Source organism: Bipolaris sorokiniana, assembly GCF_000338995.1.
Source record: "Bipolaris sorokiniana ND90Pr unplaced genomic scaffold COCSAscaffold_2, whole genome shotgun sequence".
Lineage (NCBI taxonomy): Eukaryota > Fungi > Ascomycota > Dothideomycetes > Pleosporales > Pleosporaceae > Bipolaris > Bipolaris sorokiniana.
Genome location: NW_006911896.1, coordinates 1,377,333 through 1,402,005, shown reverse-complemented (window position 1 = coordinate 1,402,005; position 24,673 = coordinate 1,377,333). Strand labels below are relative to the sequence as shown.

The following is a 24,673-nucleotide window of genomic DNA, read 5'->3' as shown; positions in this document are numbered from 1 at the left end:
TGTCGGGCACGTTTCTTGGTCGTTCATAAACCATGACAAAAGCTCCAAGACTTACCGCTCTATTTTGATTGATCTTTTGCCTTCCTTTTAAAAATCTTACACTTATCTAGCTTCCCTTCCGCGTTCTTTTCCCCTCACCATGTAGCGCTACCCTTGAAGCGGCATAGCTTCCGCAATCATTGATACATAGAATTGGTGTAAAATCTACAGTTGCACAGTCACGCCACGGATTGGCGGGCCGTTGTCCGCAATTTCTCCACTTAAGCAATACGACAGATGCTTATTCGCTGCTTGTATCGTGTATATTAGTTGTACGAGAAGCATTGTGTACTAAGGCTTGTTTCGAAGACGTATACCCCTGCGCTGACTGACCTCTACTCTATTAAGCGTGTAGTTTACGTCTGACTCGCGACCCGAGTGCCCCCAAATTAACAAACCTGCCCGATCAGTCACAACGGCTGGAGAACGAAATTAGGATGTGCTGGTTGAAAATCCCACAGACGTTAGAACCGTTTCGCTTAACTTTTGAGGATGTATCCCGCTCTACTGGAATCGAAGTCTAGGCGTGCCCAATGCCAGGATACTCACGATCCAGCTACCTCAAACAGTCTCCTTCTTCTCCACGTACTCCGCACTCATTTCCTTGTTTTCTTCGGAGATTTTCGTCTGCTCATGCGTGGCAATTCTTTCGTCGGCTTCGATAAATTCAATAGGACGATGTAGTTGGACAGCGAGCTTATTACGATGAACGAAGATACCAGGCTTCGTTTCAAAGAAGCGATCAATATCTTCCAGGGTCCGATTAGCTGTCTCTGGGTAAAGAAAGTATGTGGCTGGGATGAAAGAAAAGCAAATAACGGCCCAAATGATCCAGAACTTGTACCCAAGGTTCTGGATGCCTGGAAGAGTAGCTTGCACAACGCCGTAGTTGCAGATCCAGTTAGTGGCTTTCGTTTATCAGCTATTTGTTTACAGGTCAGCCGGAAAGCTCAAACATACCCATGGCGAGCGATGCACCTTTTGTTCGCATTTCGAGCGCATTGATCCTACAACCCATGTCAGCTTACATTCTTGACAGTGTAAGACAGAACTTACTCAGTGGGGTACAGCCACGGAACACCTAGAACACCCATACCGAAGCTAGCGAAAAATACGAAGAAGAATGAAACAGCGACAATTCCAAGCTTGTACGAGTCTCCACCAGCTTCCGTCTGCCCCTGGGATGCCGCTATGACAATCCAGCAGACGGAGCATGCGCCCGCGGAAACCATCATGACTTTCCGGCGCCCGTACCGCTCAATGACAAAGTATGCCAAACAAGCGAAGATCAGGTAGTCTACTGAACCTGCTGCGGCCAGGATACGCGACAGCAGTTCTGAGATGCCTAGAGCGTTGATGAAAATGTAACTCATGTAGTACGAAGTTACATTGATTCCGCTGATTTGGTTCATTGCTTGCATATACGCCCCCAAGAGCATGCGTCGCAATACGCCACTTGGACCTTTTCCAGTGAGCAGCTGCACCCAGGTGTATGTGTTCATATTCTCGCGATCCAGAATGTCTTTGATGATGTTGTACTGGGTAATAACAGAAGCTGACTCGGGTGTTGCTCCATGGCCCTCAAGTACTGCAAGAACTTCTAGTGCTTCTTGGTGCTTGCCTTTTCGGATGAGGAGACGCGGCGAGTCTGGTAGAAATGGGCACATGGCAAATATACAGAGGGTGAAGAAGAGTTGAAAGGCAAGCGGGAAGCGCCATGCGATGTCGCGTGGCGCAAAAGAGAAGCCGAGAGTGAGCCAGTTTGAAATACTAAATCCAGTGATGCAGTTGGCTACGCACATGGTCAGTCACTTCATGTGATAAATACAAACCTGAGAAACATACCCATCTGAATGATAACAAGCTTTCCTCGGCTGTTCATCTTACTCGTTTCTGCTTGCCATACACCAGCGGTTGAAGTGTTCATTCCGGTGCCAAGTCCTGCAACGATACGACCAACCATCATGGTCGCGACAGTCCAGCTACATGTTTGAATAATGGCTCCGATCCCTATAATCGCCGAGCCAAGTATGATCTGTCGTGGTCGGCCGAGAATGTCACCTGTCCATACAGTGCTCATCGCACCAATGAAACACCCGATATTATAAATGGACGTCATAGTCCCCTGCATGTCCGCGGACGGGTGGCCGAAAGTTTGAAGGAAGTTTTCTGAAATGATGACATTGCCAAAGACGCCTTGGTCGTACCCGTAAAATCTAATTAAAATGAGCAACTAAACATGAAGTGATATGTAAATTTAGCTTACACTAGCACTGTACTGGCAGCGATTGAGATCCAAACAGTTAATCGCTCACCCGAGCCCCCTAGGTATTTGCGTGCCATGACTGATGATTAAAACGCTACTCAGCAACCATCTATAACTGCCGAGATAGACTAGATAGTGTTGTAGAGAAGATGGGCATAGGATCAATCGTATTCATCCAGTGTCGATAAGTGCCCCGCTCCACTGACTCCGTACGAAGTGCTAACACAGTATGAGGGGCTGATGGCGACTTGCACCACTTTATAAACGCGCCAAGAACAGAGCCTCGGAATATGCTCCGCTTATCATTATCCCTTGAAGGAGAGCTTGTGGAGTCTTTGGAGTCTTCGGAGCATCCGATTGCTTCAAACTCCATACTCTTCCCCAGAACCGAAGCGTAAACCCCATGCCCTAGCGAGCAATGACCCACTTTGTCCACGTGCCCGGGCTATCAATGGCGATCACGGCGTTTAAGCCGACTGAGATACGGGAAACCATATGCACAACAGTCAACGATGACGATGTAGCCGTGGTAAGGTTATATGTACGGGACCGTTCGATTGCGGAATACCAAGTTGAGTAAAGCGAGGCAGCGAAATGAACATGGATCACGGCAAGTTTGACGAGACGCGGGGTAATCAAGGCAGTAGGCCGAGTGTGGAGTCACCCCTTGCTAAGCTTCTTAACCGTCACTAGCCTCCGCAGTTATGGGGCTCTGAGGATCCCCCAAATTATTCCGCGGAAAAAAGATGTTGCGCTGTCTTTCTGTTTGGTCATCTTCTCCCTGCACAATTAGAGCACAAAGCGCAAGGACTACCTGACCGAGCAGTCATCCCGACATGCAGCCGGCATCATGCGTCAGCCACCGGCAAATCATCACTGATAAGTCTGTTGTTTTATTAAAGAAATTGGACGAAGATGTAGTATAAATAGTAGAGAACGGCCATGACGAGGATACGCTACCTCTCAACGAGCACGCTCACTCGCTACAGCTTTCACCATGATTTGGACCAATTCGTTTCTTCTCTCCCTCGCGGGTGCTTCCCATGTGGCAGCCCAGTCGTTTCAGCAGACACCCGTCATGGGCTGGAACTCATACAACCAAATGTCATGCAGTCCCAACGCCCAGAAAATCACCACGACCATCAACGCTCTTGCCAGCCGTGGATTTGTCGCTGCAGGCTACAAGTTTTTCCAGATCGATTGCGGATGGGCTTCAAGAGACGGACAGCGGAGTTCTACCAACGGTGCTTTGAAAGTGGACTTGAAGGCTTTTCCTAATGGACTCCAGCCATTGGCCGACCTAACAAGATCTAAGGGAATGAAGTGGACCATGTACTCAGATGCAGGCGTGAGGATGTGTGACCCTCAGTCACCAAGTCCAGTCTTGGGCTCTCTAGGTCATGAGGCCGCGGATGCCGCTTTTTTCAAATCACTTGGTACTGAATACGTCAAATGTATGTGTTTCCAAAATACCTCATCAACAGCAGAAAGCTGACAGTTACGTAGACGACAACTGCTATGCAGATGGACCCAACGCTAATCAAAATGCCCCAAAGAATGCCAGGACCGACTTTGTTACTCGAATGGGCGCCATGTGGAAAGAGCTGCAAAAGGTTGGCATTCCCGGAATGTTGATCTGCCAATGGGGTGTCCCCTACTCTACATCCGCTGGTCTAGAGGGACCTGATGAGTGGACCAAGGGTATTTCTACCTCTTTCCGTCTGTCAGACGACATCACTTCTGGCTGGGCTTCGATGTTCCGGATCTACAACCAAGCTATCCATATCGCCAAATCCGGCAATGTAGGCCCAGGACACATTGCCGATGCCGATTTACTCGAGGTTGGCAATTCTGCCATGTCTTTCGACGAACAAGCCACACATTTCGCTGCGTGGGCTATGCTCAAGTCTGCGCTGATGATCTCAACTGATGTTGCGGCATTGTCAAACGAGTTGGTCACTGTCCTCCAGAACAAAGATCTCATCGCTATCAACCAGGATTCGGCTGTCAAGCCAGTGACTCTCCGCCAACGATGGACCGGCGACCGCGATCTCTGGGCAGGAGATCTCGCAAACGGAGACATGGCCGTCTTGGCTGTGGATCTCAGCAACACTGGCCGCACCCTCACTGTGCAACTGGCCGACCTAGGTATCGCCTCTGCAACCATCAAGGACATCTGGGCTGGCACCACCACCACCGGCTCATCCTTCTCAAAACAAGTCAAAGCTCACGGCTCTGTCCCACTCCGCTTGTCCAACATCCAACGCTCGACAGCCGCCAAGCCAAAGTACAATTACGTCTCCGTATCCACCGGTTCTCTCTCCTCTGGCGCAAACACCTCGCCTTGCTCGGGCTGCACGTCCTCCAACAAGGTCGGCAACATTGGCGGCTCAAACGGCGGCCGCGTCACGCTCTCCAACATCCGCACTTCCAAAGCCACACAGACGGTGAGCTTCGACTACATCAACGGAAACGTCGACTACATGGGCGGAACCAACGAGCGCGTTGCATCAATCAGTGTCAACGGCGGTGCGGCAAAGACTGTCAGCTTCCCGCTAACAGGCTACAACTGGAACGTAGACGTTAGCAAGGGTTACGGAGTCGAACTGTCGGGATTCAGCACTTCTGGCCCCAACACGATTACCATTTCGGGAGTTGGAAGCGCGTATGGTCCTGACTTTGACAGGATTGGTGTTGTAGCTTAGGCTGCGCGGGCAACTTGAAAGTTGATGTATATAGGTTTTTGGCTGCGGTTGGCGGCACAATTGGGGTTTTTTCTATACAGTATATATTTTTGTTATATGACATTCATCACTATCACTCCTTGCACCTCATATTGAAGTTTATAACCAGCATGTGACATGAAAAAGCTGTGTTTTTTTTTGCGATATCAGAGAACGGTCAACATACGATTGAGATAAGCAAATTCTACACAAATTTCGCCATTTCAGGTTTCGTCTCACGATCCTCTCCACCTCCAACTCCCTGCTGCTCCGGCGCCCACGCTGGATCCTCTCGACTCGCAATAACCTTGTGCACACTTAGCCTCTGCTCTACAATCTCCCTCCCATTAACCAGATCATTCTCATCCGCCCTCCGTGCCGCTTCCTCCTCATTCCGCGCAATCCCAGCCTTGACATGCCGATGAATCAACCGCTTGCGCGCGACTTCGAAATCTACATCGACAAACCACAACTCATCCATAAGCTCAGCGGCATCGCTCCAAGGCGCCTTATCAAGCGCACAGTAGTTGCCTTCAAAAACGACGATGCGGACAGACGGTGCAATAGCAATGTCGTTCTCAACGGGGTCTTTGAGCGCGTGGTCGAAGCTCGGGGCGTACAGCGTTGCCGTCTCGGGACAGATGGGCTCGCGAAGCTTCTTTACGAGCGAGTAGAAGGAGCCACCGTCGAAAGTGAAGGCTGCACCGCGCCGGGCGTGGGCGCTGTGCGGATCAGGCATTGCGTCGAGCTGGATGCGGGAGAGGTGGAAGCCGTCCATTGGGATGAAGGCGGAGATGGGGTTGCTGTTTGCAGTGCCTGGAGATTGCTGTGCGTGTTTCTCGTTGAGTTTGGTGGAGACCATGGTTGCTAATGTGGTTTTGCCTGGTTTTTTTCTTGTTAGATTGGGAGAGTGCGGTTTGTAGTGCGTGTGAATATACGTACCGGATCCGGGGATTCCTGAGATGGCGATCATTAAGCGTTTGGATGCTGGGATGTCCTGGTACTTCTCTGGATAGATTTCAACACAGAACTTAGAATGGAAGGCTGGTATCAAATACCCCAGATCTTATTCACCAAGCGCTCTACTTGCTCGTTCATGTTGCAGATGTGTAGTACGTATACAGTAGTGTTAGGTTATTGGTGTACAATGTAAATAGTTCTACAAAATGTTTGTTCGTTGCTATCCTAGGGTCGATCAGAATCACAAGCCTATCAATGCGGGAACTCGGCGCTTTTCATCTTGCGGATGCGCGCCAACATGCAGATTGTGGGGGTCTCGGCATGGTGGATCTATGTCGGATCTGCTGACGTCGCGCGGGGGGAAGAGTGGCTGTTTACCGCGGCGAGACTCTACCCCAGCTCTAGATATTGCATCATTACGGCCGACCAATACACACTTTATAGGCACGTATAGCGTGGAACAAAAAGAACCTGCTCTTGTGAGTGGTTGACAGGTGGCTATCGGGAATGCGGAACATGGCGATCATGGGCGGGCAATCATTGAATTTGCTGCTTTTGTACGGTTGAATATCCTCCCACGGTAATCCCCAAGATCTGGACATGGTGAGCAAAGAGTATTATGTGTCTTATCGTGTACAATTTGATTTGCGACCGAAGTTGATTCCTGGCGAAGAATGCGTTCCACTGAGCAATGGCGTCACTCCTGCTCCACAATAGGGTGCTTTGGCCAATCATCAAAGACGTGGCTTGAGGACAGTTGTGGCTGGGCATTCACGTCCGCAAAAGCCATTTTATTGCAGAACAGCCACCGGTGACTAGAGACACGGGAAGAAGATGACCTGAAGTATTGTACTATTCCAATTCGGCCGCTACGCTTACAATTATTTGGCCGAACGCGTTAGTTCGCGTTGAAACGCGTCAATCTACAACATGCTTCCCTGGGCTCTCCTTGCCCTCGTCCTGGTTAGCGTTTCACCAACATCCGCTGTCGATGAGAACCCGTCTACGAATACTCAGTCGCTGCTATGGGGCCCCTACCGGCCGAACGTCTATCTAGGTCTCCGTCCCCGGGTGCCCAAAAGTGTCATTGCGGGTTTAATGTGGGCGAGACTAGAGGACGTTGGGACGAGTAAGTTGAGGTTGGCGTGGGTCAATTGCAACTGACAAGATGTGCAGCACTACGGCATAATGTAAACCAAAGCGAAGAAATCGCACGATATGGCTGGACTACATACGACACACGAAAGGGTGGCCAGCAAGTCATAGAAGATGATGGCAATAAGGTCAACATCACGACAGAATTCATAAAGTATTCAGAAGGGCAGCACCAGGGTAATTGGGGCTTGAGGATTAAGGGAATGCCGAGATTCGATGCGCCTCCTGAATTGAAGACAACCGTCATCTTCTACCTGGGCATGGAAGAGAAAGAAGCGTGTACCTATTGCAGGTTAGATGCTCGCCAACAGCTCGGAGAGGGCGAGGATACATCTATCCATGCCGTGAACATGAACCTTGTTCACCCAAAACTAGGCGCCTCTGGAATACACATTCCCGTTCCCATTAACAGCGATGGACACCGTGAGATAGCATTCGTCAAGTCGCTGAATGTGACAGAGGACCGATTGTGGCAGGCCAAATGTACGTACTCGAGACACCAGACCTTTTTCTGCCTATTACCATGAGCCATCGTCTTGATGTGAACAGCTGGCTGATCATTCTGCCTGCAAGAAGCCACTTTCTTGGATACCCTGAAAGACCAAACAAAGGACCGAAAGGAGCCTGGACCGACCGATATTGTGATTCATAATGCAGCAGGTGCAGGCAACCTGCATTTTGTGCAGATGGTTCTTCATGGAGAGTTTGAGGTAATTCATTCCTACGACATAAAGTTATGGGCTACACTAAATTCTTGCAGTTTGATATTCTCTATTCCACCGAAACAGCAAAACGTACTATGACCTGTGAGTTTGACCTTACATGCTGGGCATCAACATCCACCGCAAAACTAATACTTCCCAGCCGCGAGTCTCACCACAGACCTAGAGAAAGCTATGCAAACGTTTGGCAAGAACTTCCTTTCAATCTTCAATCCAATGCCACCTTTCAAGACCTTTGAGCATCTGAGTTTCTCCAAAAGCGTCTTCTCTGATCTGCTGGGCGGCCTGGGATATTTCACTGGTAGCTCCAAAGTCGTCACAGCGAAAACGGCCATCTACGCCGAGACCACGGCTAACTTCTGGGAAAAGTCCGCAGATGCGAACAAACACATAACGCCAGAGACAAAAGGTCCCTATGAGCTTCTCACGCATACGCCATCCCGTGCAACATTCCCACGAGGCTCTCTATTTGACGAAGGCTTCCATCTCCTTCTCGTACTCGAATGGGACGCAGACCTCGCACTGGAAGTAATGCGTGACTGGCTCTTCCTAATGGATGACGACGGCTGGATCGCACGAGAGCAAATCCTAGGCTCAGAAGCCGAAGCCTCTACGCCCCCAGAATCCATCAATCAGTTCCCGCACATTGCCAGTCCCCCAACAATGTACCTCGTCATTTCGAAATTCGTAAAGATGCTCAGGGGCACAATCAAGTACCACGGCCGCGAATCAGTCTACCTCTCTAAACCCGAAACCGGCAAAGCCCTCGTAATCAGAATGCAACCCCTCCTCAAACGCCACTACGAATGGTTCAGAAAATCGCAATCAGGAGACGTAGAAGCCCACTCCATTCCGTCCGCCAACCTAAACGAAGGCTACCGCTGGCGCGCCCGAACCCCAGGCAAGAACACCGCCAGCGGCCTATCCGACTACCCACGCGCCGAACCTCCAGACCTCACCGAACTGCACCTCGACGCCCTATGCTGGGTCGGCGTCATGGGCCGCACTCTCGAGCAAATCGCCTTCTTCACCGAAAACGCGCACGACGCATTTACCTACCAAAAGCACGTCCGCAGCATAAAACGCAACATCGACACGCTCCACTGGTCACCCTCAGCTTCCCTCTACTGCGACACCGTCGTCCGAAACGCCAAACACAGCTTCACCTGCCACAAAGGCTACATCGCTCTCTTCCCCCTCCTAACCGGGCTGCTCGACCCTTCCCACCCCCATCTCCCTGCCGTCATCGATTTACTGAGAGACCCAACGCATCTCTGGAGCCAACAAGGGATCCGCAGTCTAAGCCCGCAAGACCCAGCGTACGCTACCGAAGAAAACTACGCGCGCTCCCCTATCTGGGTGAATTTCAACTACCTCCTCCTAGACCAACTCTTGCGTCTTGCCCAAACGAAAGGACCGGAACAAGGGAGGGCGAGGGATACATACATCCTGCTTCGCAAAAATGTGGTCAAAACGGTGTTTAAAGCATACCGTGAGACGGGCTTCGTCTGGGAGCAATATGATTCCGCGAGCGGAAAGGGGGTGCGTGCGCAGGGGTGGACGGGGTGGACGGCACTCGTGGTGCTGGTTATGAGCATGCCGGATTTGGAGTCGCAGCAAGGGGTTGGGGGGCAGGTTAAGGGGTATGTGGAGGAGGTTAGGAAGCAGGCGGTGGAACATCCACGGGTGGATGTGGGAGGTGTGGTGCTGGTTTGCGGGGTGATGGTGTTTTTGTATGTGACTAGGAGGAGATTTGCGGGGACGTTGAGGGGGTTGAGGAGGAATTGAGGGGGTGGGAGTTGGAGGGGTTTTGTGAGTGATGTGGTGGGTTGGGGTGGATCGCAGTTTAGATACATAGGTGATTCGGAAACCCCCTCTCCGGATGATAGAGCAAAATGGTGCGAATTCCATTGTTGGAAATAACAAGTGGGTTGGGTGCTCCATCCATCTCCCGCTCCGGCAATGGAGTCTCTTGGACTAACTTTATACTGTGCGTTCGTGCAATGAATTCTACGACTTCGTGCAACATCTGTTTGCAAGTCAACATCCATGATGGAAAACCTCTGGTACCTTGCAGGGAAGATGGTCTCCCGGAGTGCATAGGAGATGGGTCACAAAGGAGCAGCACGTATTTCCAACGGAACTCCATCGCATTATTCGCGAAGATGAAGGTGTAGATTTGATCGCGGATCTCCTGGGGTAACTTAAGGAACGTGTTCTTGGGCTTATCGGGCGTGGAGGCGGCGACGGTTCGATAATTTTCCGCTAGTTGTCTACGCTTCGCAGCCCGGGTGGTGACCATGTTGTAATGGGTCGGTACTATCAGCTTTGTTGGTGTTGGTGCAGTGTTGGCAGTTGAGAAGAAGTTGTGTTGGAGGTGGGTTGAAGCGAGAAAGTATCAGAGTGAACTTTTGGCATCTTAAAATACCCTAAGGAATGGCCACGACAGGTCCAGCCCATGGATATGTGTCACGAGACAGGTAGAGGCCTCTCTTCACTCTACTCTGCTGCTATCAGCAGTACCAGGAACCCCAAATCATATGGTCCCAGTGAGTCCGAGAGAAAGCATGAACGGCCTAGTTAATTTCATTCAGCACTGCATATAGCGAGGAGGGCCATGCGTGAAATACAGAAGATTGTAGATTCCACCTAGAGACCAGGCAGTGCGTAGGTGAAATCAATCCGCGTAATCCAGCTCGGAGCTATATCATTCCAGACGAAGGGCAACATAGCGAAGCTTTTGTTTGTGAGTTAGTATGCGTGATGGTCACCATGGCAAGCACGACGAGTGACACGTCGAGCTATATTGGCAGCAGTGTAGTGGTGGTGAGGAGAGAAAGGTCAGTCTTTTAGTTAGCGGATGAGACTTGTATGTTGCAGTGAGCCCGCCGCTTCCTAAAAGATCGGAAAGGCGTATCCAGTCGCGTCAACGCTAATACAGTTCAAGTCGCAGCAACAGTACGAGGCATTCTTTGAAGAAGCTGGCGGGTTCCTAAAGTCGTCAAATTGATTGCAACGACCATTTCAGTAAGTGACAGCAAATATCTCTACTGAGAGAAAGGTAATCATGAAAAGATACTTGTGCAAGAGCCAAGGCCATACACACTAGATGAATGAGACGTGTCTGTAATCATATTGCCATGATATCTTCTACTCTGATAGGCATACACACCCAAAAGCCATATCACGAAGCTTAGAAAAACTTCAAAATCCACCTGGAACAAGCTCCAAGATTCCCCCCTTGTTTATCCACCAATGGTCAAATGTACCGCTACATAAGAAGTAAAGGTTGCTTCCATGCACCAGAGTTTGTTACTTGTAGAAACTGTTGGCCGTCGGGCGCTGTGGTTCCGAAAACAATAGCCTCAGCTGACATGGAAGGCTGTCCGAACTCCGTGTCTAATTCCACAAAAAAGAGAATAGACCAGGTCATTTGACGGTGCGTAAAGATACATTTTGGGCACCGTCATCCAAAGTTGCGCCAAACGAATGGGAGCGCGCACGGTTCTGACGTTGCGAAGGCCCAATTATGCTTTGACAGGGCCACCCTGAGCGTCCTGGGAAATATCGGTCTCAAACTCCGAAGCCGAGGTTTCCCGGTTCAGGCTCGTCTCGCGGTGCAAAAATGTGTGTTCCTTGATGGGGCTGCTAGCTAAATCGCCCTGCGAGGCAGCAGCACTGTTGCCATTGCTGTTGGCGGATCCATTTTGTCCAATGGGTGTGGAGGGGGCGATGTGCGGGATCTTCTCGGGATTGGGGTGTTCGCGACCGACTTGTGTGACGCCGACGTCACCAGCTTTTCCGGCCTTGGAGAGGGCATAGTCGCCGCTGTCAAAGTACTTGCGCTCCTGTGGACAGTTGTTAGACAAACAATTGGAGACTGGCATGTCTAAGCGGGAAATTAACGCACCTTGAGCTTGTTCTGGAGGAGGTCCTTCTTGTTGGGCAGCTTGCCGTAGAGGCGGAAGAGCTTGGCCTCCTGCTCTGACAGTTTCTATTCCTGCAGTGTTAGCCATGGCCGTTTGCGGAGAAGCGGTGTATCAGGATTGCTATGACGTACGCTAACATCCACCTTGTTCTGCTGGTGCGGGTTCATGGTGGCGGTATTGAGAGTTGTGTTGTTGTTATGGTGCTGTGAATTGCAGGCGATGATGATGTTGTCGGGAGGGGCAACTGCTTGGGAGAGATGCAGACAGAGGATGATATGAGCTCTTTATGGCGCCACAGCAAGGGACGGGCAGGCGCAAGTTATTTTATAGCACAGTTGGGACCTGTTGGGTTGGGTTGGGTTGGCCAATTTGGGCGAGTACTGTCGACGGCGATGTGACAGGGACAGGGCGAAGTCTGGTGTGATTGCACACCCTGACGATTGGGTGTCGAGACGAAGCTCGGACTTGGCTCGTTCGTGTGCTGCTGCTGCCCACTGCCTGACAACGCACAACGGTCAGCGTGCTATGACTCGTCTGGTCTAGATTTATGGCTGCTGTAACGGCAGTGCCTGGACAATGGAAGTGGTGGTGGAGATGGGAATGCCCCTCTATCCAGCAGCCGACTATGCGATAAGCCTTAGTCGCCAGAGGTGCCGAATGCGGGACGCTGCGCGTAGTCAATCGAGCAAAGAGGCGACGAGTTGTAGACACTGTGACAAGAGACGGATGGAATGCAAGTCACAAAGCAAGACAAAAAGTGCAGAACAGGCGCGATTTATGGACAAACGCGGGCGGTGGGCGTTGTGGTAGATGCGTGGGTTCAACTTAACGTTGGAGAGGCCAACCCGAGGAGGGGTAGATGCAGCAGATATGTATGTAGGCGTAGGCAATGCAGTGGGCCGGGCCCAGCTATTTTCCAAGGGGCGTGACTGGATACGACGGGTTAATTGATGCAGTAGGCACAAAGCAATTCAGGGAAAAGGAGCCGTTGCCGCGAACCCATCGTGCTTGGTTACTTCATTACGCTGCCCTAGCCCACCAACCCTCTTGCAGCGTGCGGGTGCGAGGCACACGACGGATTGCCCTAGCCCCTACCACACTGAGCACCCGCACAACGTCACGCGCCACCTGCCTTGGCTCCTTGGGCCCCTGGGACGGCTGAATGGAGATGCCGTTGTCGATTCGCCTTGCCCTCGTTGTCCTTCTTCCTGTCAATTGTATCATGGCAATGGTGTGCTTCTGGTTGGCACCGCGCGACCATGCTCCCCCCGCATGTAATGGTGCATCTTGACTTTGCTCTGATAGGCTGCTCCGCTCTGCTAGTCTCGCCATCTATCAAATCCTGATGGTCACCCTCCCTCCACCATGCAATCCGGCTAGCCAAGTGCTGGTGCAGGGCTCCGAATCTCACCCCCCGATCCGAACCCAAAGCAATCGTCGCTGAGGCGTCGGGCCAGACAACATCTGCCCCGCCCGTGGCGGTCCTTTTTTCGCTTAGCACATGCTGTGAAATTCCACGCCAGAAAACCACTGTAATACTCAGGTCACAGTCTTTTCCCCAACTCCCTCCAATCACAGGCAGAATGGCAAGCACTGGCAAGACTTTTGTAGTAGAGCATCTCGACCCAGAACTCGAGGAATGGTCGTCCTTGGAATACTCAGCCATTGCAGCAGAGTCCCACGCTTCGGGCGCTCAATTCCTGCTCTCTTCTGTCCCGACTTCTTTGACCTTGCCCGCCAACCTCCAGGGCGCCAAGGGGCTCCAAGTCGAGACTAGGGGAATCGAAGAGATATATGCCGACAAAAAGGACAAAGTATGCTTGCTCGATCCAGCAGCTTCCAAGGACCTGAGCCCAGAAGACGGTGACACTTTTGACATTTTTCTCTTCGGCGGTATCCTGGGTAAGCACACGTGATGCCTTCAACCACTGCTCGTCCGAGTAGCCATGAGCTGACGCCGCCTAGGAGACGATCCACCTCGAGGTGTGTGATGCTGCAAACGCTGGGTAGTGTACTCTCCATCAGCTAACAGCCTGTATGTAGACCGCACTTCGGAGCTGCGCAAGAAGGGATATCAAGGCCGTCGTCTGGGTCCAGTACAGATGACAACCGACACTGCAGTCCGTGTGACTAGGATCTGCGTCCAGGACAAGGGTACGTCATCCATGCTCGTCACAGATGCTAGTTCTGTGGATGTGAGATGCTCATGAAACGCAGTACCCGTCGACCAGATCCCATATATAGACCACCCAGATCTGAAGATCAACAAGAACGAGAGCACACAGATGCCGTTTCGTTATGTCAAGGGCAACGATGGACAGCCTATTATGCCCCAGGTACGCATTGCCGCACATGCAACGTTTCGGAGGCAGGATGGATGACGCTGACCAGATCATCAGGGCATGCGTGATCTGATCGTCAAAGACTCGGCCAAAAGTTTAAACGATCTCTTTTAGAGAGAATGGGACCAAGCCGCAGGCCCAGCCTCGAAGCCGCAGCCGGGTCCGGGGCTGGCAGCATGGGAAACATCCATGCGCCACTGTGGCACGCAGTGTTCAACGACAATAGACACGTACCACTTCAGGGAATGTTTGTTAGCATTAATAACAGTACTCTGAGTCCTTCATAGGTTCCGTGGTGTAGCACTGGTTGGTGGCTCGAGAGCTCACAGCCAGACGCTGGGGAGACGGGCCGATTAGAGAGCGACAATGCTCCAGAACCCTTTCTGCATGTCCGTGGCAAGCTAGTACTAGTAAGTGAAGTTGGATGATGGTGTCGACAGTCAAGGCAATCGCAATAGTAGTAGTCGCCTCGATAGTGCAAAAGAAGCCTTTGCCGTGAACTTCCATGTTGCGAAACCCTTGGAATGCGGGATCGAAGCTGCATGTTTCCGTAACAGGCAACACGAGCGCGGAGACGCGTGTTCCAATGTCCGTGAACACAGGCATCGTGCAAGCCTGAGGTCAAAAGAAGAGGGTGATACGTGGTTGAAGCAAGTGGAACTGCCCAGGCGTATCAGATGCAGCGCGCACTGCGTGTCTTTTCGAGACGCGGAGTTGGAGGGAGCCGGAGAGGGAGGCGTTGTGATTGGCTGGCTTACACTAAGGAACCACGGCCGATGCGCCAAAGAAGTGCTCGATATCCCTACTCGTACCGTGCTGTATTCTTGACCACTTATTTTTTTTCTTTGTCGCTCAAGCCAAACCAGCGGTCAAAGAAATCCTTTCTTTTCTTGCTTTGCTTTGCTTTTGCTCTTGCGTAGACTGTCTCGCGTATCTGAATATTACCGCCGTCGAGGCCTGGACTGCCGCCCTTGGTATTGGACCCCGATTTCCAGGGACCCCGTCAGCCGCCCAGTAGCCACCTATCCTACATTCTTCATATCCGGACTGTGCTACAGCCCCGACAACCACACCCGACTGTACAATACCTGTTTGCACATTCCATCCACACACTGCCCACGCTTCCCCACTCCCAACCCATATCCCCCCCGTCGGCCCATGAGGTAGTCGCAGCGCGCACCGCAACCTCCGCGGCCTTCCATCCCGACACGCATACGCGGCCCCAGTATGGCCTCCTCACATCCACCGTCGCGATGGCGAACAGCCTTGCTCGGCGGCCTCATTGCCACCGTATCATGGTTGCCCAGCATAATGGCAGCAGAAAAGACACAGGCCGACTACTTTGTGCGCAAACTCCCTGGTGCGCCAGAGCCGTTGTTGAAGATGCACGCAGGGTAAGCACGCCGGCGATGGCGAGAACCGTGGCCAGTCTAACCATCCTACAGGCACATTGAGGTAGACCCGCAAAACAACGGACACCTCTTCTTTTGGCACTACGAAAACCGCCACATCTCTGACAAACAACGCACGGTATTATGGCTGAACGGCGGCCCTGGCTGCTCCTCCATGGACGGCGCTATGATGGAAGTCGGCCCCTACAGAGTCCGCGAAGGAGGCCAGCTCGAGTACAACAATGGCTCCTGGGACGAGTTCGCCAACCTGCTCTTCGTAGACCAGCCCGTAGGCACTGGCTTCAGCTACGTGAACACGGACAGCTACCTCTCCGAACTCGACCAAATGGCCGAGCACATGATTACCTTTCTCGACAAGTTCTTCACCCTTTTCCCCGAATACGAGAACGATGATGTGAGTAGAGGAAATATGGTCACACAGTGCTTTTTTACTAACGCGTGACAGTTGTATATTGCCGGCGAATCGTATGCCGGACAGCACATTCCTTACATTGCCCGCGCCATCCTCAAGCGAAATAAGATCAACGCCGCCAAAAACCCATGGCCACTCAAGGGTCTCTTGATTGGAAATGGCTGGATTTCGCCAGTTGACCAATACCTCTCATACATCCCCTTTGCCTACCAGAATGGCCTCATGCAGAGCGGCACAGATTCAGCCAAGCGCATCGAAAGCCAGCTGAAAGTCTGCACGGAAAAGCTCAGCGATGGCGGCATGAACAGAGTGGATACACCAGAGTGTGAGCAAATCATGGTCAGGATTCTAGAAGAGACCAAGAACACAAAAGCAGATGAGATGAACCAGTGCGTCAACATGTATGACATCCGCCTGCGCGATGACTCATCCTGTGGAATGAACTGGCCTCCGGACCTTTCCCTGGTTACCCCCTATCTCCGCCGACCTGATGTCATCCAAGCACTTCACATTAACCCAGACAAAAAGACTGGCTGGCAGGAGTGCAACGGTGCTGTCTCTAGCCACTTCCGTGCTAGGAAGAGTGATCCCTCTGTCAAGTTCCTGCCTGAGATTATTGAGCAGGTTCCCGTTCTGCTGTTTTCGGGTGACAAGGATTTGATCTGCAACCATGTCGGCACTGAGGCTATGATTCAGAACCTCAAGTGGAACGGCGGAAAAGGCTTTGAGGCTTCCCCGGGCGTTCAGAACGCCAAGTCAGATTGGATGTTCGAAGGAGAACCCGCCGGAACCTGGCAGGAGGCGCGCAACCTAACCTACGTCGTCTTCTACAACTCAAGCCACATGGTGCCATTCGACTACCCGCGACGCACTCGAGACATGCTTGATCGCTTCATGGGCGTCAACATTGAACAGATTGGCGGTGCTCCTGCCAACAGCCTCATCAACGGCGAAAAGGGACCCCTGACAAGTGTCGGTGATCATCCCAACTCCACAAAGGCCGAAGAAGACAAGAGCAAGGAGCTCAAAGCAGCAGAGTGGAAAGCCTACAAGCGCTCGGGAGAGACTGCCCTTGTCGTCACTGTCATTGTCGCATGTCTCTGCGCATTCTTCCTCTGGCGCAGTCGTCGCAAGAACGCTGAATATAAAGGTGTTGATGGCGGTGACGAAGGCCGGGAATCCCTGCTTACAGGCATGGGCCTCGACAACTTCCGACGGCGAGACCGGAGCCGTGATGTTGAGGCTGCGGACTTTGACGAGAACGAGCTCGACGATCTGAACGGTGCGAAGAAGAAGAAGCTGTCAGGTAATGGCTATGCCTCTGAGAAGGGTCGCGGACCTACTAACGACTCATCTTTTTCCTTGGGTGCCGATAGCGATGACGAAGATGAGGCGGGTTCAAGTGATGCTGGTAGGAGAAAAGAGGCGTCTCGTTGAGTCAATTGCAAGGGAGCAGGTATGCTCAGTATATGTGTTGCTGCAGGGACGTAAAATAGACTTTTTGTGCTCCTAGAACATACTGCATTATAGGCGTTTTTTTTTAGTTTTACAGTATAGTTGAGCTTATGGAAGTGTATATAGGCCTTGGCAATGTATTTCAGGATAACGTGACGGATAAGCGAGTCGGTCAGGCAAGCGAGTCGGTCACCCCACCAACTTCGATCACCCACCACACCTTTGCGTACAATGCCTCCAAGCCACGCTTCTCAGTCAATCTCTCATGAGGCAGATATTCAGCTTGCTCTCTCTTCTTTAGATAGAAACCAAATCCAGAGTACCCGACGCGCTGCTATAGCCTTTAATATTCCAAAATCAACACTAATTGACCGACGCGCTAGGAAGCGCGCGCGACGCGATTGCCAGCCCAACTTAAAGAAGCTAACTAAGCTAGAAGAGGAGGTAATAGTTGATTATATACTTAATCTTGATTCATGTGGATTTGCGCCTACGTACGCTGCTATACGCGATATAGCTGATAAGCTGCTAGCTGCGCGCGGCGCTAGCCAGGTTGGGCAAAAGTGGCTAGCTAACTTTATTAAGCGTACAGACAGTCTTATAACGCGTTTTAATCGGGCGTACGATAGGTAGAGAGCTCTATATGAAGATCTAGTCTTAATTAAGAGCTAGTTTAAGCTTATAGAGCAGATAAAGGCTAAGTACGGTATTTGTAACGAGGACGTCTACAACTTTAACGAAGCTGGATTTTCAATAGGCAGGATTACTACTCAGCTTGTCGTTACAGCTTCAGAGAGACGAGGCCGGCCAAAGGCTGTCCAGCCAGGTGGCCGAGAGTGGGTAACGTTTATCGCTGGGATCAATGCAGCTAGCTGGTCTATCCCACCATTCCTTATCTTTACTGGTAAGTATCATCTATCTGCCTGGTACGAGGAGGCAGAGATCCCACGCGACTGGGCGATCGCAGTCAGTGACAACGGCTAGACTACTAACGAGCTAGGAGTTGAGTGGCTAAAGCACTTTATTAAGCATACAGATAGCAAGGTCGTTAGGGCACGCTAGCTGCTTATTCTTAACGGCTATAAGAGCCACCAGTCTCTTAAGTTCTAAGAGCTCTGTAAGGAGAACAATATATATACGCTCTGTATGCCGCCCCACTCCTCTTACCTACTCCAGCCTCTTGACGTTGGCTGTTTCTCACCGTTAAAGCGCGCGTACAGCCGTGAGGTGGAGAGCCTAATACGCAACCATATTAACTACATCACTAAGCTAGAGTTTCTGCCAGCGTTTAAGGTAGCCTTTGATTGATCCTTTACGGCAGCCAATATCTGCTCAGCTTTTTAAGGCGCAGGCCTTGTCCCTCTCTAGCTAGACGCTGTTCTATCAAAGCTTAACGTGCAGCTGCGTACGCCTACTCCTCCAGCTATTCTAGTAGAGGCTCTCTAGCAGGCTCGTACGCCTAGCAACGCACGCGAGCTTGAAGCTCAATTAACATTAATACGTGATCGCGTTTAGCGGCATCAAGACTCGTTGCTAGCTTTAATTATTGCGGCAATTAACCAGCTTAAGAAGGGGGCAGAAGTAATGATACTCTCGGCTGAGTTAATGCGCGATCGGATTGCTACTCTTAAGAGAGCTAATATAGTAGTATTAGAGCGTAGGCGGCGTAAGAAGAAGCGGATACAGAAGCGTGGAGTCCTTACAAAGGGAGCTGGAGAGGATATACTCGCTCAACGTGAGGCTGATGAGCAGATTACTCGTGAGGAGCGTCAGGGAGGAGAGTGATTAGGTGTCAGCCGCCAGGCTCTAGCGCGCTGTAGTAGGTGCAGAGAGACTGGCCATAACTCACGTACATGCAAGAAAGATACTCTAGATAGTAATTAATCTATTGCGTTAATATCTATCAAAACTAATATAATGTGGTAGAGCTATACGCTTGTAGAGGTGCGCAAAGTTAGTGAGGTGACCGACTCGCTTGCCTGACCGACTCGCTTATCCGTCACGTTATCTTTACATGTACCACAAGTAAACACTTTTTTGACATATTCTCTCCTTTGAGCAAACATTTTGTAGGATCAGCTAAGGTCTGATTAAACTATGTTGAATCGAACACCGGGAAGGATTGGCTTGGCTTGTTTTAGAGAGCTTATCGTGATCTGGGTTTGGTTTCTATATCCGCAAGGAAGGAATTGTCAAGGACAGTTCTTGTTTCAAAGCTAAAAACTTGAATATATCATGGGTATATTTGTGTTCTCGTCTTATCAGATCTCTCTAATGACACAATGCCCATTGACTTGTCACGGTTCTCATCTATATCACACAGCAGCCGTACCTACCAAGAATGCTTTGTTTGCTAAATCAAGAACCTTGAAAAATATACACGCCGCGCATATACATGTAGATTATTGGTAGAATACACTACCTAAGACATGCATGTTTGCAAAGCTGTGACGTTCGTATTCCCAGTACCTAGACAACTCTACCCCACGTCTTCGCTCTGATGTGGCGTTGTTCCGAGAAGATGCGGCTCCATTCCGAAAGACCGTGAGTTCCCCACCAACCACGCCCTATGTATGTATATGTACATACACAGCACGCAAACGCGCCCTTGGATATACATTATCAGCCGAATCGAGTCTGATCAAAACATGACCTGAGAAAAGAAGACTGACATATAATAAACAACTAGCAATCACCTTATCGGCTCCCTATCTTGCAACCCAAGGTCCCTCCGAAACCCTGACCTTCCTCCATAAACCGCATCCACCCGCATCTGCCCCACCTGCTTTCCAACCCCAACCCCAAACCCCCCCTCCTCCTCCGACATCGCGCACAAGACCAAGTCTCCAATCCAATTCCAACCCGCTGAACAAGACACCAAAACAATACATGCACCATCACCTCCTCCGTCGCACGCTTCAATCCTCCCCGCGACGTCTTATCGGCAGTCTACCCTGCCACCTCCTACGCAACGGACCCAGTAGTTTCCTCGCACAACAACGCACCATGAGTTCGACATCGCAACAGCCACTACAAGAATGGCTCGTCATTGTGCCCGACCATAAGGAAGCGCTGAGCAAGCGCCTTGCGGTACGGCCCAAGCATCTGGAAGGAATGAAAGGAGACAGGGAGGATTTTTGGCTTTGGGGTGGTATGTTCCCTTGTTGTTCCCCCCCCCCTTCCTTCACCCCTCTGTTTCTTTTACCCTTTTGTGCTGACGCACAATTTGTAAGGTGCCATGCTTGAAGAACCAATCCAGCCGGGCGACACGAACCCGCCCAAGATGAAGGGCTCGGCGTGTTTGATTGGCGCCGCGACGCGCGAGGAGGTTGTGGAGAGGCTGAAGAATGATGTCTATGTTCAGGGCGGGGTATGGAATTGGGATGAGGTGCAGATTATTCCGTTTAAGAGTGCGATTAGGAAGGCTTTGTAGATATGGAAGTGAGATGGATAAGAAAGGGGGGTGGGGATGTAGATGGGGGGCAATGGATGACATATGGTCGCCATGCTAGAAGAGCTGGAGTTAACACTTTTGTAAGGACATAGAGGTTTTGCGGATGTGTTGAGAAATAATTTACACGCTGTATTGTAGGTCCACTATCGAAATGCATTGACTCCTGTGTATGTTTGTACACCAAAGTATCGTCATGTGCCATGTTCAACTGTAGCTCCCAGACTCCATCACGCAAGCAGCTCAAACAGTAACTGCAACAACACCATTGTGGATTGCCAAAGAAATTTTTGGGGTTGAATCTTCTAGCTACATATTGTCCAATCATTTGATATAGGTGTGTGGTGTGGTGGATGATGGATGATGAGTGCAGCTATGCTATGTCGGGAATGGGGTTGTATGTGTGGTTCATTCACGACTCTGGAGCATATATCATTCAAGAAAATTGACGAAATAAGCATATTCATCTTTATAACAAAACGTCTGTTTACTGCATATACTAAAGCGCAGTGGTAACATAACAGGACCTAACTCATAAACTCATTCCTCCATGCCATATGCCTAGCATATCCAATCATAAAAACAGCGAACCTCATAAACAAAACATGATATGAGCAACACAAACCGGGTGCTACGCTTATCCATCTCCGCCCATGACCAGTATCCAAACAACTACCCTTAACCACTGCACATGACGCAGGACTCAGGGTTCTCTATTGAGCAGGCAAGGACAGCATCGGCATAAATGTCACCATCACGGGCTGCGCTATCGTCCTTGGAGTCTTCTTCTTGCTTGGCCTTGCTTGAAAGCTCCTCGTCCTGCTTGCCAACAGCGTCAGCAGCAACCATCTTCGGGCTATCGCCCTCATCTACATCAGCCTTGAAAGGCTTGCTGGCGAGGGCATTCTTGCTCTCTGGGGCAACATCTTCCTTGGCAACACCATTTTCACCATTGGCACTTTCCTCTGACTTGGTGGCGTACATTGGTCGTGGGGCTGCTGGCGATGAAACACCAGAGCTGCGGATTGCCTCCGGCACGAAGCCCGGTTGCTTTCGCACCTTTGGTAGAGCACGGGCAACGTTGGTGTCTGCAACCTTGAGAGCCTCCTGGTCGACAGTGAATTGAATTGGAGCGGAGGCAGCCATGGTACGGAGGTAGTACATGCCAGTCTTGAGACCAAGCTTCCATCCAGCAAAGTGCATCGAAGTGATCTTGCCCATGGTTGGCTCCTTCATGTGAATGTTCAGCGACTGTGATTGATCAATGAAAGCACCACGGTCTGCAGCCATCTGGATAATGGTACGCTGCGAGATTTCCCAAACAGTCTTGTAAAGAGTCTTGGTCTCCTCGGGGATGTTGGGGATCCTTGCAATGGAACCACCCTCGGCAATGATGCGGTTCTTCATATTCTCAGACCACAGACCCATGTCGACAAGGTCCTTAAGCAGCCATGGGTTGACAACCTGGAACTCACCCGCGAGCACACGTCGAGAGTAGATGTTGGAAGTGTAAGGCTCGAAGCACTCGTTGTTTCCGAGAATCTGGGAGGTCGAGGCAGTTGGCATGGGAGCGATGAGCAAAGAGTTGCGTACGCCGTGCTGAGCAATCTTGGCCTTCAACTCTGCCCAGTCCCAGAGGTCGGTAGGAGTGACATTCCACATGTCATACTGGAGGATTCCCTGAGAGACGGGAGATCCCTCGTATGTCTCATATGGGCCAAGCTCCTTAGCAATGTCGCAGGAAGAAGTGAGAGCAGCGTGGTAGATGGTCTCGAATATCTGGATATTGAGCTTCTTGGCCTCTGCCGACTCAAAGGGCAGGCGCAATGCGAGGAAAGCATCGGCCAGACCTTGGACACCCATACCAATAGGTCGGTGACGGAAGTTGCTGCGGCGTGCCTCCTCGACGGGGTAGTGGTTGACTTCAATGATCTTGTTCAAGTTGCGGGTGACAACCTGGGTAACCTCATGAAGCTTCTGGAAATCAAACTCGCCACGCTTGTAGTCGACAAAGGAAGGCAGGGCAAGAGAAGCCAGGTTGCAGACAGCGACCTCATCGGGAGCAGTGTACTCAACAATCTCCGTGCACAGGTTGGAGCTACGGATAGTGCCCAAGTTCTTCTGGTTGCTCTTACGGTTGCAAGCATCCTTGTAGAGCATAAAGGGGTTACCAGTTTCGGTCTGGGCTTCGAGGATGGCATACCACAGCTTCTGGGCGCGAACAGTCTCACGGCCCTTGTTCTGCTTCTCGTAGCTCTCATACAGAGCCTCAAACTCATCACCGTAAACGTCAGCGAGGCCGGGGCACTCGTTGGGGCACATGAGAGTCCACTCGCCGTTCTCCTGGACACGCTTCATGAACAGATCGGGGATCCACAGAGCGTAGAACAAATCACGGGCGCGAACCTCCTCCTTGCCGTGGTTCTTGCGGAGGTCAAGGAAGCCAAAGACATCAGCGTGCCACGGCTCAAGGTAAATGGCAAAAGCACCGGGACGCTTGTTGCCACCCTGGTCGACGTAGCGAGCAGTGTTGTTGTACACACGGAGCATAGGAATGAGACCGTTTGATGTTCCGTTGGTGCCACCAATGTATGAGCCAGTAGCACGAATTCGGTGGACGTTGAGACCAATACCGCCAGCAGTCTTGGAGATCAAGGCACAAGTCTTGAGTGTGTCGTAGATACCGTCGATGCTGTCCTCCTTCATATCGATCAGGAAGCAAGAAGACATCTGAGGTGAGGGAGTGCCTGCATTGAACAGCGTCGGTGAGGCGTGTGTGAAGTACTTTTGTGACATGTAGTCATAGGTCTCAATGGCCTTCTCAATGTCCTCGCCGTGAATACCAACAGCGACACGCATGAGCATGTGCTGTGGACGCTCAGCAACCTTGCCATCTATGCGGAGGAGGTATGAACGCTCAAGCGTCTTGAAGCCAAAGAATTGGTAGTTGAAGTCTCGGTCGTATACTATAGCCGAGTTGAGTTCCTCTGCGTGATCCTGGATAATCTTGTACACAAAATCTGAGATCATAGGCTGGTGCTTGCCATTCTTTGGGTTGACGTAGTTGTAGAGATCTGCCACGACTGCAGAGAATTGCTTCTTTGTCTGCTTGTGGAGATTTGATACGGCGATACGGGCTGCAAGGATGGCGTAATCGGGATGTGTGGTGGTCATGTAGGCTGCTGTCTCGGCGGCCTATTGTGTGTCAGGGATGATGAGGGGCATGAGGCACGTTCACAGGCCTACCAAGTCATCCAGTTGGGTCGTGTTGACACCCTGGTAGACACCAGAGATGACCTTCATTGTGATGGCGGCGGGGTCGACATGGTCGGGATCAAGGCCATAACATAGCCTCGACACACGGGCTGTGATCTTGTCGAACTGCACACGTTCCTTACGTCCGTCTGGATGCAATTGTTAGCATGGTGAGAAAGTTTGCAGCTAGGAGAATCGGAGGCGGTGAAGGTAAGTTGGTACATACCACGCTTGAAGACGAACATGTTGAATTAGAAAAGTCCTACGACTAAAGGGTATCTGGTACTTGTGTATATGAAAGGAGGGTTGAGTATGAAGAAGAGCGTGCAGACCAGGAGGGGTGAGTGGGTGCAGGGACTTATAACGCGCTGCGAGGGTCTGAAAGAAACGCGTCGCGTTGCTTAGGTCACGGATTAGTTAGTGTTAAGTACTTGCATAATCCGGCGATAGTAGACGCAGGGGTGGGGTCGGGTAAACGCCGGCTGGCCGCCCGAACTTTTCGTGGGTTGGAGGTATTGCATACTGCGACGGCATCCACGCCCTGCACATCCT

At 51.1% G+C, this 24,673-nt stretch overlaps 10 protein-coding genes across 10 annotated transcripts; 6 read left to right on the top strand and 4 right to left on the bottom strand.

The window, feature by feature from the left end:
• Window positions 1-225: 225 nt before the first annotated feature.
• Window positions 226-2,648, bottom strand: COCSADRAFT_134018 (uncharacterized protein). Its single transcript, XM_007697798.1, has 5 exons — window positions 2,306-2,648; window positions 1,885-2,255; window positions 1,096-1,831; window positions 1,000-1,046; window positions 226-947 (listed from the first exon to the last, which is right to left on the bottom strand). The coding sequence occupies exons 1-5, from the start codon at window positions 2,380-2,382 to the stop codon at window positions 601-603; spliced, it is 1,578 nt and encodes a 525-aa protein (XP_007695988.1). The 5' UTR covers window positions 2,383-2,648; the 3' UTR covers window positions 226-600.
• A 600-nt stretch (window positions 2,649-3,248) lies between these two features.
• On the top strand, window positions 3,249-5,020 carry COCSADRAFT_134014 (carbohydrate-binding module family 35 protein). The gene is made up of 2 exons (XM_007697797.1): window positions 3,249-3,759; window positions 3,812-5,020. Exons 1-2 carry the CDS (start codon window positions 3,303-3,305, stop codon window positions 5,008-5,010), a joined length of 1,656 nt encoding a protein of 551 aa, XP_007695987.1. The 5' UTR covers window positions 3,249-3,302; the 3' UTR covers window positions 5,011-5,020.
• A 146-nt stretch (window positions 5,021-5,166) lies between these two features.
• COCSADRAFT_108786 (uncharacterized protein) lies at window positions 5,167-6,258 on the bottom strand. Its single transcript, XM_007697796.1, has 3 exons — window positions 6,087-6,258; window positions 5,971-6,036; window positions 5,167-5,910 (listed from the first exon to the last, which is right to left on the bottom strand). Exons 1-3 carry the CDS (start codon window positions 6,124-6,126, stop codon window positions 5,234-5,236), a joined length of 783 nt encoding a protein of 260 aa, XP_007695986.1. The 5' UTR covers window positions 6,127-6,258; the 3' UTR covers window positions 5,167-5,233.
• A 660-nt stretch (window positions 6,259-6,918) lies between these two features.
• COCSADRAFT_167604 (glycoside hydrolase family 63 protein) lies at window positions 6,919-9,653 on the top strand (the record flags this gene model as incomplete). The annotated part of the gene is made up of 5 exons (XM_007697795.1): window positions 6,919-7,121; window positions 7,157-7,626; window positions 7,720-7,853; window positions 7,904-7,949; window positions 8,008-9,653. 5 exons carry the CDS (start codon window positions 6,919-6,921, stop codon window positions 9,651-9,653), a joined length of 2,499 nt encoding a protein of 832 aa, XP_007695985.1.
• Window positions 9,654-11,347: 1,694 nt separating this feature from the next.
• On the bottom strand, window positions 11,348-12,165 carry COCSADRAFT_271960 (uncharacterized protein). Its single transcript, XM_007697794.1, has 3 exons — window positions 11,926-12,165; window positions 11,776-11,859; window positions 11,348-11,713 (listed from the first exon to the last, which is right to left on the bottom strand). The coding sequence occupies exons 1-3, from the start codon at window positions 11,959-11,961 to the stop codon at window positions 11,393-11,395; spliced, it is 441 nt and encodes a 146-aa protein (XP_007695984.1). The 5' UTR covers window positions 11,962-12,165; the 3' UTR covers window positions 11,348-11,392.
• Window positions 12,166-13,059: 894 nt separating this feature from the next.
• On the top strand, window positions 13,060-14,658 carry COCSADRAFT_134003 (uncharacterized protein). Its single transcript, XM_007697793.1, has 5 exons — window positions 13,060-13,696; window positions 13,760-13,777; window positions 13,838-13,948; window positions 14,012-14,130; window positions 14,194-14,658. Exons 1-5 carry the CDS (start codon window positions 13,378-13,380, stop codon window positions 14,248-14,250), a joined length of 624 nt encoding a protein of 207 aa, XP_007695983.1. The 5' UTR covers window positions 13,060-13,377; the 3' UTR covers window positions 14,251-14,658.
• Window positions 14,659-15,054: 396 nt separating this feature from the next.
• On the top strand, window positions 15,055-17,689 carry COCSADRAFT_178202 (uncharacterized protein). The gene is made up of 3 exons (XM_007697792.1): window positions 15,055-15,530; window positions 15,582-15,942; window positions 15,994-17,689. Exons 1-3 carry the CDS (start codon window positions 15,364-15,366, stop codon window positions 17,395-17,397), a joined length of 1,932 nt encoding a protein of 643 aa, XP_007695982.1. The 5' UTR covers window positions 15,055-15,363; the 3' UTR covers window positions 17,398-17,689.
• A 1,244-nt stretch (window positions 17,690-18,933) lies between these two features.
• Window positions 18,934-19,200, top strand: COCSADRAFT_349803 (uncharacterized protein; the record flags this gene model as incomplete). The annotated part of the gene is made up of 1 exon (XM_007697791.1): window positions 18,934-19,200. A coding segment is annotated over one exon (267 nt), but the record flags the coding sequence as incomplete, so codon positions are not given.
• A 789-nt stretch (window positions 19,201-19,989) lies between these two features.
• COCSADRAFT_33285 (uncharacterized protein) lies at window positions 19,990-21,054 on the top strand. The gene is made up of 2 exons (XM_007697314.1): window positions 19,990-20,566; window positions 20,649-21,054. The coding sequence occupies exons 1-2, from the start codon at window positions 20,422-20,424 to the stop codon at window positions 20,846-20,848; spliced, it is 345 nt and encodes a 114-aa protein (XP_007695504.1). The 5' UTR covers window positions 19,990-20,421; the 3' UTR covers window positions 20,849-21,054.
• A 258-nt stretch (window positions 21,055-21,312) lies between these two features.
• COCSADRAFT_33284 (uncharacterized protein) lies at window positions 21,313-24,523 on the bottom strand. Its single transcript, XM_007697313.1, has 3 exons — window positions 24,348-24,523; window positions 24,113-24,270; window positions 21,313-24,061 (listed from the first exon to the last, which is right to left on the bottom strand). The coding sequence occupies exons 1-3, from the start codon at window positions 24,364-24,366 to the stop codon at window positions 21,545-21,547; spliced, it is 2,694 nt and encodes an 897-aa protein (XP_007695503.1). The 5' UTR covers window positions 24,367-24,523; the 3' UTR covers window positions 21,313-21,544.
• Between the last annotated feature and the right edge of the window lie 150 nt (window positions 24,524-24,673).

What these genes read in the sequence shown, in the direction of transcription:
- COCSADRAFT_33284 (XM_007697313.1), bottom strand. An exon ending in CGACCCAACTGGATGACTTG is followed by an intron (nt 24,062 to 24,112) that starts GTAGGCCTGTGA and finishes GACACACAATAG; the next exon opens with GCCGCCGAGACAGCAGCCTA.
- COCSADRAFT_33285 (XM_007697314.1), top strand. Translation starts at nt 20,422, where the DNA reads ATGAGTTCGACATCGCAACAGCCACTACAAGAATGGCTCGTCATTGTG. An exon ending in GGATTTTTGGCTTTGGGGTG is followed by an intron (nt 20,567 to 20,648) that starts GTATGTTCCCTT and finishes ACAATTTGTAAG; the next exon opens with GTGCCATGCTTGAAGAACCA.
- COCSADRAFT_134014 (XM_007697797.1), top strand. Translation starts at nt 3,303, where the DNA reads ATGATTTGGACCAATTCGTTTCTTCTCTCCCTCGCGGGTGCTTCCCAT. An exon ending in TGGTACTGAATACGTCAAAT is followed by an intron (nt 3,760 to 3,811) that starts GTATGTGTTTCC and finishes ACAGTTACGTAG; the next exon opens with ACGACAACTGCTATGCAGAT.
- COCSADRAFT_178202 (XM_007697792.1), top strand. Translation starts at nt 15,364, where the DNA reads ATGGCCTCCTCACATCCACCGTCGCGATGGCGAACAGCCTTGCTCGGC. An exon ending in TTGTTGAAGATGCACGCAGG is followed by an intron (nt 15,531 to 15,581) that starts GTAAGCACGCCG and finishes ACCATCCTACAG; the next exon opens with GCACATTGAGGTAGACCCGC. An exon ending in CCGAATACGAGAACGATGAT is followed by an intron (nt 15,943 to 15,993) that starts GTGAGTAGAGGA and finishes AACGCGTGACAG; the next exon opens with TTGTATATTGCCGGCGAATC.
- COCSADRAFT_134003 (XM_007697793.1), top strand. Translation starts at nt 13,378, where the DNA reads ATGGCAAGCACTGGCAAGACTTTTGTAGTAGAGCATCTCGACCCAGAA. An exon ending in GATCTGCGTCCAGGACAAGG is followed by an intron (nt 13,949 to 14,011) that starts GTACGTCATCCA and finishes CATGAAACGCAG; the next exon opens with TACCCGTCGACCAGATCCCA. An exon ending in GACAGCCTATTATGCCCCAG is followed by an intron (nt 14,131 to 14,193) that starts GTACGCATTGCC and finishes CCAGATCATCAG; the next exon opens with GGCATGCGTGATCTGATCGT.
- COCSADRAFT_271960 (XM_007697794.1), bottom strand. Translation starts at nt 11,961, where the DNA reads ATGAACCCGCACCAGCAGAACAAGGTGGATGTTAGC. An exon ending in AGAACAAGGTGGATGTTAGC is followed by an intron (nt 11,860 to 11,925) that starts GTACGTCATAGC and finishes CTGCAGGAATAG; the next exon opens with AAACTGTCAGAGCAGGAGGC. An exon ending in TCCTCCAGAACAAGCTCAAG is followed by an intron (nt 11,714 to 11,775) that starts GTGCGTTAATTT and finishes AACTGTCCACAG; the next exon opens with GAGCGCAAGTACTTTGACAG.
- COCSADRAFT_134018 (XM_007697798.1), bottom strand. Translation starts at nt 2,382, where the DNA reads ATGGCACGCAAATACCTAGGGGGCTCGGGTGAGCGATTAACTGTTTGG. An exon ending in GCTGCCAGTACAGTGCTAGT is followed by an intron (nt 2,256 to 2,305) that starts GTAAGCTAAATT and finishes CATTTTAATTAG; the next exon opens with ATTTTACGGGTACGACCAAG. An exon ending in GCTTGTTATCATTCAGATGG is followed by an intron (nt 1,832 to 1,884) that starts GTATGTTTCTCA and finishes CCATGTGCGTAG; the next exon opens with CCAACTGCATCACTGGATTT.
- COCSADRAFT_108786 (XM_007697796.1), bottom strand. Translation starts at nt 6,126, where the DNA reads ATGAACGAGCAAGTAGAGCGCTTGGTGAATAAGATCTGGG. An exon ending in CTTGGTGAATAAGATCTGGG is followed by an intron (nt 6,037 to 6,086) that starts GTATTTGATACC and finishes AAATCTATCCAG; the next exon opens with AGAAGTACCAGGACATCCCA. An exon ending in CTCAGGAATCCCCGGATCCG is followed by an intron (nt 5,911 to 5,970) that starts GTACGTATATTC and finishes GAAAAAAACCAG; the next exon opens with GCAAAACCACATTAGCAACC.